Source organism: Chiloscyllium plagiosum, unplaced genomic scaffold (genome assembly GCF_037043375.1).
Source record: "Chiloscyllium plagiosum isolate Xiang-an unplaced genomic scaffold, Cpla_swu_hap1 HiC_scaffold_30, whole genome shotgun sequence".
NCBI lineage: Eukaryota > Metazoa > Chordata > Chondrichthyes > Orectolobiformes > Hemiscylliidae > Chiloscyllium > Chiloscyllium plagiosum.
In genome coordinates this window covers 3,037,289-3,049,365 of record NW_028270168.1, presented here as the reverse complement: position 1 = coordinate 3,049,365, position 12,077 = coordinate 3,037,289, and the positions used below count along the sequence as shown (strand labels likewise).

At 42.1% G+C, this 12,077-nt stretch overlaps 1 protein-coding gene across 3 annotated transcripts in view; it reads right to left on the bottom strand.

Annotated features, from left to right (window-relative positions):
• The window catches only part of dcdc2b (doublecortin domain containing 2B), an 85,305-nt gene extending 74,615 nt beyond the window's left edge, over positions 1–10,690 (bottom strand). For all 3 annotated transcript variants that reach the window (XM_087976995.1, XM_087976994.1, XM_087976996.1), the window contains exon 1: positions 10,413–10,690. In XM_087976995.1, the coding sequence (XP_087833121.1) occupies positions 10,413–10,690 (278 nt within the window). The remainder of the gene's footprint in view (positions 1–10,412) is intronic.
• Positions 10,691–12,077: the final 1,387 nt, after the last annotated feature.

Below are 12,077 nucleotides of genomic sequence, written 5' to 3'. Positions count from 1 at the left end.
GAGGCAGATGATCAGCCATGATCACATTGAATGGTGAAGCAGGCTAAAAGGGCTGCTGTTCCAACTTTCTATATTCCGAAGTTTACTTAACAACTTCAACTCCATTTCTTGAGAATATGATCAGACGTTTAATAATCATATTTATCTCTGAATCATTTGGCAGCAGGTTATGTACAACCACTGCTGGGGTGGGAGGGAGGGGGAGTGGGGGGTGTAAGTCACACCCCACAATCAAAGAAAAGCTTCACAAGCACTTTTAATAAGTGCAATTTAACTTTTGTGTTCTGATTTTACAAATATAATGTCTCTCATTATGTTCAACATTTCACAATTTATGTGTTTGATCTCATTATTATGCCCAGTAAAATCTGTTGTATGTATGAAAATTTAACAAGTGTAAAATGCAGTTCGGTATCCAACTCCCACACCCAATTTCCTCATTCACTGTCAAAAAGCAGCACATCTGCCTTCAAGCAAAAGATGTCCCATCACTTCTTGCAAGTTACAAGATGAAAAAAATTGTGCTCCATTAGTCTGTGATTTTCCGTAATTAGCACATTTCCATTTGTAACAGAGAAATAGCCTGCGCAAGATACTGGTATCTACTCAATTCACCAATTCAATCACTTTTGTTCTTCATTTGTTATTAATGAACATCCCTAATTGCTCCAGAGTAGGTGTTGGGAAAGCTACCTGTTTTAAAGCTTGCAGTGTCTGGGGTGCACTTCTGCCCACAGCACCATCAGGTTGGTTTATTCTGCTTGGTAACCCTCACTGAGTGAGTTGCAAGGCCCTTTCAGAGTTAACCACATCGATACAGGGTCAGATGTCAAGTGTACCCCAGACCAGGGAAGGATGGCAGGTTTTTCTCCTGAAATGGAAACTAGGTGGCTCTGAGAGATTTTCGAAACTGGATTAAAATTTCAACATCTTCTGTACCCCAAGAAGAAAGGTCAGTGAAACTGACAAACTGGTCCAAGTGATCTTGTACACTTCAAAATGCAGTTGATTACTGGTTTGTCCCTACTGGGGGAAGAAGATTGACCCCCTGTGCATTATTACTCCAGTGATATCACTGCTATGTGCATCACTATGCCACTGAGTTCCACAGTTCCCAGCTTTGTCAGTACATTAACATTTGTTCTCTATTTTAATTTTTTATTCATTCACAGACAGGGTGTTGCTGGCTGGGCCAGGATTTATTGTCCATCTCGAATGACTGTTGAGAAGGTGGAGGTGAGCTGCCTTCCTGAACTGCTGCAGTCCATGTACTGTAGGTTGTTCCACAGTGTCCTTAGGGATTTTGAACCAGTGACAGTAAAAGAACAGTGATACATGTCTAAGTCAGGATGGTGAGTGGCTTGAAGGGGATCTTGCAGGGGGTGGCGTTCTCTTGTACCTTCTGCCTTTGTCCTACTTGATGGAAGTAGGGTCGTGGATTTGGAAGGTACTGTTGAAGGAGTTGTGGTGAATTTCTGCAGTGCATCTTGTGGAGAGTAAACGCTGCTGCTACTGAGCATCAGTGGTGGAGGGAGTGGATGTTTGTGGATGTGGTGCCAATCAAGCGGCTGCTTTGTCCTGGATGGTGTCAAGCTTCTTGTGTATTGTTGTAGCTGAACCCATTCAGTCAAGTGGGGAGTATTCCATCACCCTCCTGACTGTGCCTTGTAGATGGTGGACAGGTTTTGGGGAGTTAGGAAGCGAGTTACTCACCTCAATATTCCCAGCCTCTAGGAATCAGGAAGATTCTTTCAAATGTTTTAGGCATTTCCTCCTTTCTGTCTGGGACTAACTGATGCTGTTTATATTTCACAACTATATTGTTGCAGTTTAAGCCCCAGTTTAACATACTGGGACTATTACATGTTTTTAGGTTAAACTTTCTTTTTTATTGGAAAATTTCCCTTTCAGTTTCACAGAAGGCATGATATTATAACTGACAAATTGAAACTGCCATTGATTGTTGCCTCTCATACTAATTCCACTATTTTTCTACAGTGTAAATGGCTGGTGGTGACAGCAGGGGGCACCCTGCGGTCAGTGTCAGAATCAGGATGTTGGCCTTCAGCTGCAGCAATACAGTACGCCTGAATCGGTGCTCCGGCAGATCGACATCGGTGGCAGCGTGACTGGCTTAGTGTTGGTGCTCCTGGTGGTGCATTGGTAGTGGTAATGGTGGCGTCAGCGTGGTGCTCCTGGAATGGACTGTGATACAGAGGCGTTGGTGGGCATGGAGCATGTTGTAGAGGTAGCCCCCACCCACCACGATACCACACAGAGCACAAGGAAGGAGGAGGACCTTTGGTTTTCGTTATATTCTCTTTTTTACCTTAATATCATCCGGAACTCAAAATGGCATCAGAGTGTGACAACATATTCCTCTTTTCACAAGGTTTATTTGTTAAAAACAAGTGACAAAAAATCATTTAATTCAATTCAATTTAGATGAAAAAGAAGGAAATATAGTGTCTGACTAGCCTGGGTCATCAAGGTCAATGCGAATCACTTCACAAACAATTATTGTTTTAGCTAATTAGCACAGCATTAACTTTTACCCAATTGGCTTTAATAGCCAAACTCGCGTTGTTAGGGGTAACAATTCTGAGAAGTGAACCTAAGTGCTGATGAGAATTTCTCTTCGATCACTGTCTTTTTCGCATAGGACAAAGCTACTTTTGATCATTGTGGTTAGATGAGTGTCCTTGAACTAAACCACAATCTATCACACACATTGAATATTCTGAATTCCACTCTTCAGGAACAGTTACAATGAATCACAGTTTCCTTCTGTAGCACCCATTGTTACTCTGTAAATTTGTTTGATCCTTCACCCTTGAAATGACCCCACAAAGGCTGGTATCCTGTCACCAAGTCTCTCTTTATTTACACATGGAAAGCCTTTGACACAGATCCAACTCCCTCAGAGTCAGCTCTAAGAGTGCAAGGGAAATTGTTTCTCACAACCATGATTGAGTTTTTTGAGGAAGTAACCAAGAAGATTGATGAAGGTAGAGCAGTAGATATGTTTACTTGGACTTTAGGAAAGCCTTTGACAAGATTCCACATAGTAGACAAGTTAGGTCATATACAGTTCAGGGTGATCTTGCCAGTTAGCAACAAAATTGGCTTAATGGTAGGAAACAGAGGACGGTGGTGGAGGATTGTGTTTCAGACTGAGGCCTGTCACCAGCAGTGTTCCACAGGGATTGGTGCCTGATCCACTTTCATTTGTCATTTATAAAAATGATTTAGATTAAAATATCAAAGGCATGGTTAGTAAATTGGGACATTATGTTGAGGTTGTATAGGACATTGGTGAGATCTCTTCTGGAGTACTGTGTCCAGTTTTGGTTGCCCTGCCAAAGGAAGGATATTATTAAATTGGAGAGGGTTCAGAAGAGGTTTCCCAGATGTTGCTGGGAATGGAGGGTCTGAGTTATAAGGAGAGGCCGGGACTTTTTTTATTTGGAGCGTAGGCGATTGAGGGGTGACCTTATAGAAGTTTATAAGATCATGAGGGGTATAGATATGGGCAGCACTGTGGCACAGTGGTTAGCATTGCTGCCTCACAGCGCCAGAGACCCGGGTTCAATTCCCACCTCAGGCAACTGGCTGTGTGGAGTTTGCACGTTCTCCCCGTGTCTGTGTGGGTTTCCTCCGGGTGCTCCAGTTTCCTCCCACAATCCAAAAATGTGCAGGTCAGGTGAATTGGCCATGCTAAATTGCCCGTAGTGTTAGGTGCAGGAGTAAACATAGGGGAATGGGTCTAGGTTGGTGTGGATTTGTTGGGCTGAAGGGCCTGTTTCCACACTGAAAGTAATCTAATCTAATAAGGTATCATTTCCTCAGGGTGAGGGATTTCAAGACAAGTGAGTATATTTTTAAGGTGAGAGGAAAAAGATTTTAAACAGACATGACATCAGTTTTTTGACACAGAGAGTGGTTCATGTGTGGAATGAACTTCCAGAGGAAGTGGTGGATGTGGGCACAGTTACAATGTTTAAAAGACATTTGGATATGTACATGAATAAGAAATGTTTGGAGGGATATGGGTCAGGAGCAAGCAGGTGGGACTAGTTTAATTTGGGATTATGGTCAGCATGAACTGGTTGGATCGAAGGTTTTGTTTCTGTGCTGTATGATGCTATGGGGCTGTGTGAACAGAATCTCTGACACTCCTGTTGGTACCTGTCAGCCAGGGATCCCTGACTGGACCAGATTAACAGGCCCAATCAGAGAACTTCTCTTCTGTAAGGACCAACTGGCTGATCTCCTTTCGATCACTACAACCCACCAGGTCTTTCACACTTTCTGATTGATGGTGGTACAATACTGGTTCAACTAAAAAACTGTTACTAGTAAACCGCGTTTTCACTGGAGCTGAAATTGGTGAGACAGCAACTGCAGAGAATACCTTATCTTTGGTTTCTTTAAACCTCTGTGAGACATGAGCTGCCCAATTCCCATTGAACTGGCTCAGAGACCATTTCATACCACAAGGGTTAAGAGTCAGTTACATTGCTGTGGGTCTGGGGTTACATGTAGGCCAGACAGAGAATGATGACAGAATTCCTTCCCTAAAGCCTTTTAGTGAACCAGGTGGGTTTTAATGTGATGATAGTTTCATGACATCATGAAAGTGTGCATTCCAAAAAATGGAGGAACTGAAAGAGCTACTTAATGAGAACGTATAAGAATCCACAGAAATGGACTCCTTCAGGAAAAAGAAATAATAAATGTGTGGAAGACAAACTGTTAACGATCTCAAAACATCTGACCCGCAGCTTGAATTACAACATTGAGATACTTTGTGGGGTAACACTGTAAACTCGACGTCGAGAAATTCTGGAGGGTTTGTTGTGATATGAGGCACCATTCAGTTTCCAAAACAATTGGATAATTTTAAATGGAATATTTTAATGACTTGAGAAGGATTAAAACCTTACGGAAAAAGTGAACTTAAGACATAAATCCTGCATCCACTGGTGTCAGAAGAGGAAATCCAGTTGATTACCATACTCTGGTCATAAAAATGAGTTCAAAACCCTGAAACACCTTTAAAAGGCACTGAGTGTCTGAAATATCTACTGAAGCAAACCGATTCTGTAGGTATTGTGAGAACTTCAAACAATAAGATCCCATGGCTGAGACGAGCTTTCAAATTCCAACAGCTGATATGACAGCATCTGATTCTCCAGAGCATGAGAGAGGCTGAGGTTAGGAATTATCCATCCAATGGCTTTAACACTGCACTGCCATCTCTACAGTACCCGTGTGGGCTAGCTGCCCTGCCCTGTGGTGCCAAACTCAGAAACACAATAAACAGCTGCCCCCATTAAAGATGGGCAAACTCACCAAACACAGCTGCCAGGAAAATCAAAAACACAGTCACCAAACTCAGGTAAAACAAAGAGAGAAGGACAGTGGGAGTGGTTTGTATAGCGAGACAGCACGGTGCAAGTGGCAAAACTCCAGGAGTGATTGCAATGCAAGGGACCCTCAGGAATGAAGGACATACAAGGACCACCAATCAGAGGAGAGGTGCTGAGGGCTTGGGGCTGGAAGCCAGTGAGAGACAGAGGAGAGAATGGGATGCTGGTGGAACAGACATCTCTCTGAGCAGTGAACAATGAGGTGCAAACCAGTCCTGGCACTGACAAACTGGCACACACCAATAGTACCAGCAGTGGAAGGAACTGGGTATGGCCAGGGCAGGCAGCCTGGGCCAGGTGTACCAACCATAATTTAAGAGCAAGTAGCAAACTAGTAAAATAGTTGGACAAATAGGAAGTTATTTTGTTCTCATTTTGTCTGGAGTTAAATGTTTGATTTATTTTACAAATCACCAAAAACAAATTGTCTAATAAATGAAAAGTATGTTAAATTAAGCATTTTGACATAACCTATTAACACTTTCAGCTTATATACTCTAGGAGACACCACTGTAAGACTGAGATGAGGAGGAATTTCTTCTCTCAGAGGGTTGTGAGTCTTTGGAATTCCTGGCCACAGAGAGCTCTGGGACTAGAGTCCTTGTATATATTTAAGGCTGAGATCAATAGATTTTTGATCAGTCGGGGAATCAAGGGTGATGGAGAAATGTGGGAAAATGGATGTGAGGAATGTTTGATCAGCCATGACCCTACTGAATGGCAGAGCAAGGTCAAGGGGCCGAATGGTCTACTTCTGTTCCTATTTCTTATGACTTTATGATTAAAAATAAACAGTCAAAGACAAAATTAAGCTGGTAATAATTATGTTTCAGAAGGTATTTGATAAAGTTCAAACACAAGATTTTCAAACAGAATGCTGCCATGTGCAGAATTCAGGACAGGTTTGTCAACTTGGACTGAATATTATCTTGGCAGTAGAAAGCAGGAGGGAAATATGAAAGGCTATCTGGAAGGCAATTAATGAATGAATCTGAGCAGGAATCTGATCTGTGCCCTTTTATTATTTACGCTGTCCATAAATGATATGGTGGAGGGAACTTTTAATGATGATGTATTGTAAACTTTCAGATAGCACCACAGCTTGTGGTCAGGTGAATGCTATGAAGCTGATTGATAGCATTTCCAACAATCCATTTAAACTTAGTAGACAGATTAACAGATAAAAGATGCATTTAAATTTGAATGATATACACACTGAAACATTAAACATGATACATGGGTCAATTGTAAAGAAGGATAAAATATACAGACATGATTTGGAAACTGTGAAAAATGTATTAAACTTTAAATGACTGATGGTTAACATTGGTAAAACCGAAGCCATTGTTTTCAATCCCCTTTCTAAACCAAGTTTCCCAAATACAGATTCCATCCCCATTTTTCTGAGACTGAATTACTCCGCATCCATAACCTCAGCCATTTCAGTTTATCAGCTACAGGAGCCCTCACTCAGGTTGTCATCACCTCTAGACTTGACCATTTTAATGCACTTCATCTTAGCCTCAAAAATCCTACCCTCTTCTTACAAGGTGAAACTCTGCTGTCTGTGCCCATATTCACACCACACCGTGTTCACTGATCATCCCTGTGCCTGGTAACCCACAGTGGGCTGATAAAGTTATGCATTGATTCAACATCACTTTCAAATTCCTTCAGCATCTCACCTTTCCTTATTTAGATAATCCCTCCCAGACCCACACAGGTGGCAGCCTGCCTTTGAATGGAAGTGGCTGTGTGTTTGGAAGGTGCTGTCTGAGGATCTTTGTGAATTTCTGCAGAGCATCTTGTAGATGGTACACATTGCTGCTACTGAGCGTCGGTGCTAAAGGGAGTGGATGTTTGTGGATATGGTGTCAATTAAGTAGGAGCTGCTTGTCCTGGGTAATGTCAAGATCCTTGTTGTTGGACTTATCACCCTCCAGGCAGGTGGGGAGTATTCCATCACATTCTTGACTTATGCCTCATAGATGATGGACAGGTTGGGGAATCGGGGGTGAGTTACTTGCTGTAGGATTCTGAATCTCTGACCTGCTCTTGTACTCACTGTATTGATACAATGAGTCCAGTTGAGCTTCTGGTCAATTGTAACCCCCAGGATGTTGATAGTGGAGCATTCAGTGATGGTAAAGCCATTGAATGTCAAAGGGTGATGGTTAGATTCGCTTTTGTTGAAAGTCATTGCCGGGCATTTGTGTGGTGTGTATATTATCTGCCCCTTGTCTGCTAAACCTGGATATTGTCCAGGTCTTGCTGCATGTGGACATGAACTGTCTCAATATCTGCAGAGTTGTGAATGGTGCTGAACATTGTGCAATCATCAGCGACCATCCCACATCTGACCTTATGATGGAGCAAAGGTCATAGCTGAAGCAGCTGAAAATGGTTGGGCCTAGGACACTACCCTGAGGAACTCCTGCAGAGATGTCCTGGAGCTGAGATGACTGACATCCAACAACCACAGCCATCTTCCAATGTGCCAAGTTTGACTCTGACCAGTGGAGAGTTTTCCTGCTGATTCCAATTGATTCCAGTTTTGCCAGGGCTCCTTGACGCCATACTCAATCAACTGTGACATCAAGGGGAGGTGGTGGTGAAGTGCTATTGTCATTGGATGATTAATTCAGAAACCCAGGCTGACAATTCGGGGATAAGGTTTAAATCTCACCATGAAAGATAGTGAGACTGGAGTTCAACAGAGAAAAGAAATTGCAATTGAAAAGTTAGGTTAATATGGACTGTGTAATGACTATTGTAAAACCTATCTGTTTTATGCATGCCTTTTAGAGAAGGGAATCTGCTGTCCTTACCTGGTCTGGCCTACATTTGATTTGATTATTGTCACAGGTACCAAAGTACACTGAAAAGTATTGTTTTACATGCTATCTAGACAAATCATACCTTACATAAGTACATCAGGGCAATGGAACAGAATGCAAAATGTACTGTTACAGCCACAGAGTAGGTACAGAGAAAGATCAACTTGAATATATGAGAGGTCCATTCATAAGTTTGATAATAGCAGGGAAGAAGCTGTCCTTGAATTTGTTTGTACCTGTTTTCAAACTTTTTTTTATCTTCTGTCTGATGGAAGAGGGTGGAATAGAATATAACTGGGGTGGGGGTGGTCTTTGATTCTGTTGGCTGATTTGCATGATGGACTGGGCTGTGTTCACAACTCTCTGTAATTTTTTGTGTTCTTGGGCAGAACAGTTGCCATACTGAGCTGTGATGCATCCAGATAGAATACTTTCTATGTGCATCTATACAAATTGGTGACGGTCATTGTGGGCATACTGATTGCAGTGACATGCAAGTTCAGACCCACAGCAATGTGGTTGATTTTTAACCGGCCTCTGAAAAGAGCTGGAAAGTTGTTCCAGTTAAGGGTGTTTAGGAATGGGTAATAAAAGTTGGTCTTATCATTGATGCATCCAATAGATGAGTAGAAAAATCCAACTTTCATAACTCATGCACAAAAACACCTGGAGCCCTCTGCATCTCTAAATTCTGTAGTTATTCCCTGTTTAAGTAATACTTTTATTTACCTTTCCTTCCAAAGTGAAAAACTACCATTTTCGTACATCGCCACTTCCCTGGTCATACATTATACTCCATCGCCACTTCCCTGGTCATACATTTGGCAGCACAATGGCACAGTGGCTAGCACTGCTGCCTCACTGTGCCAGAGACCCGGGTTCAATTCCCGCCTCGGGCAACTGTCTGTGTGGAGTTTGCACATTTCTCCTTATGTCTGCGTGGGTTTTCTCCGGGTGCTCCGGTTTCCTCCCACAGTCCACAAATGTCCAGGTTAGGTGAATTGGCCATGCATTAGGTGAAGGGGTAAATGTAGACGAATGGGTCTGGGTGGATTGCTCTTCAGAGGGTCGGTGTGGACTTGTTGGGCTGAAGGGCCTGTTTCCACACTGTAAGTAATCTAATCTAATTATACTCCATCGCCACTTCCCTGGTCATACATTATACTCCATCGCCACTTCCCTGGTCATACATTATACTCCATAGCCACTTCCCTGGTCAAGTGGTTTGCTTGAACACTGGTCCCAATAGAGAGCAACTCTTTGAAGTGGAGTTAGTGTAGCCTTCTCTTAGATCTCAAAAGCTGTACACCTTTCCCCCTGTTCTTATCCTGTTTCCCGACTGGAAAATTCAGCAAGTTAATGGATTACACTTGCTCAGGGAGAGGGCAGCCTCCCAGAGGAAAACAAAACCTCTAAAACTTGCAAATGATGTACAGTGGCCTGATTCACCTTGACGTGGAGGCCCAATATGGTAAGTATGTTCACCTATATTCCTCCAAAGCCCTGGCCTCACCCCCATCCCAATCTCACAGCCCCACTTCTGGAAAAGGAGCTTGGGGCAATTGATGAATTTAGCTGCTGTCTAATCTTCCAACTAAGAGAAAATAAGGACTGCAGATGCTGGAGATCAGAGTCGAGAGTATGGTGCTGGAAAAGCACAGCAGGTCAGGCAGCATCCAAGAAGCAGGAAAATCGACGTTCCTGATGAAAGGTTTATGCCCGAAATGTTGACTAATCTACTCTTGCCCCTGTCGGGGACTAAAGGCTCTGTTCACAGAATCCAAACCATGAATTGAACCTCGAGAAAAATAAATTCCATCTATTTAAGTGAGGAATAGAAAGTAAAATAAAGATTGGGAAAAGGAGGAATGAAAAAGATAGAAAAGTTGAAAGTAAATAATTTGAGATTTGTCCTGCAATAATCTGGATTGATGCATAGGCAGAATTTAAAGGAATTTTAGTAAACTGGATTAAACTGTGACTTCCCTAGTCTATCGCTATGGACTTCTTACAAATGTTGAAGGTCAGGCATGGTCTGTTTTTTTTTTACTGGCTCTGTAAAAACAAATTCACAAAGGTTTTCAAACTCACAGGAACTTTAGCTCGTGGACAGAGTAAGATGGAAATGCATAAACGTACTTACTCTATTTTTTTAAACTTTTCAAATCCTGCAGCCACATAATGGGATCCATTCTGTAGATCATTTAACTGAAGAACCCGATGTCCCCCACTTGGTGTGTAAATATTTCTCACAGCCACAGGGGCATTGATGTTATTGGTCACTTCATTTAAAAAAGACTCAAAAGTCAGGATCTGCCTCTGGTTCACCACAAGCTTTCTTCCAGTGAAGAAAGGGTCTCCATTCCTAAAGACCACCACATTCTTTGCTTGAGGCACAAGAGGGGTACCTGCTGAGGCCATTTCCCTCAACTTAAGCCCAGCTTTTCTCCCCTTTATCACATACTTCAGCTGCTTCGAAAGTTATTGAGTGCCGTGAGTGACTGTGCTGTGCAAAGCTACCTTTGGTTTCCATGGTGCTGTTTTCATCAATGGTTGCTTTGTGTGTTGTGCAGCCAGTAGAACATAGCTCAAGTCAATAAGATAAATTTACATCTATTGTTTGGTTACATGCTTCTAAATCAAAGTGTCTGAACCCTAAGCCATTCCCATTTCCAGTAAATGGGGATGGAGTGAAGCCCCACTCCCCATGTCAACTACATCCGCCTTTCGAAATGGGACAGCATTCTGTCTCAAATTTCTAATCCGAGCTTAGTTTGGTTTTAGTTTGTGGGCACAGATTATACCATCTAACCTTATGTAGAAATGCACAGAATAGAATTCCATCAAGAATTAATATCAGATCATCATAAGGAATGATCTACACCCTGCTAATGGCGCCATCATATAGCAGTGCTCCAGCATCCTCAGGTGATGTGTAAAATAGATAAAGCTTCGTTGTTGCTGGCTTTCAACAGGATAGTTACCATGGAGATATGGGACAATGATGTTTGGGTCTTTAGTAATCAAACCGAACAAATGATCTGATAACAGTTCTGTTTGCTTATTAACAGATTAGGTTTTGTTTTTAACTTTATTCATAACTTGAATGCAGGAAAATGAGAAAGATGTGGATGAATATCTCTCTGAACTGAAGCCCTCTCCCTGGAATATTAGCAGACTGTAACTGCATTCTGCTGGCATTGTGCTGTTAAGTTCATACACAAAACTACGTGGGCTGTGCGCTGCATGGAAGCACTACCCTCAGTAATGTGCCATTTGTCTGATAATTCAATTGTTTAGACATCCATGACAAAGAGAATTTACCTAAAACTTGCAGGTCTTAATTAACATGAAAATGAAGGAAATGTTGAAAGTGTCATTTAGACCCGGGGTGTTCTGATTAACAGATTCAACTGTCTCACCTACCAGCTCCAGGATTTGTTTTATAAATATGTTCATGAATTTTTCTCAACTGGATTACAGAATTTTATTAGTTTTTATTTGTGAAATTCATCCTTTCAAGAGGATTATTGCAAGGGCATGGAAGATCGTTATTAAGCCACCAACCTAGTGGGAATGGAATGGGTTCTGCTCAGATATTGTTTTAAATCTCATTTGATTTGCACTTTCTGTCAAGTGTAAAGCTGAGCGGGGTAGTGAGAGAGCTGCACCTGCTCCCATTTCTGATTAACAGGCTGGGTAAAATCTGACACTTCAATAATTTCACATCCCTTCTCAGCAAAATCTCTTTCTTAGCTGAAATACAATCATGATTAAATCTGGGAGTAAACACTTCCATCCTTGCCCG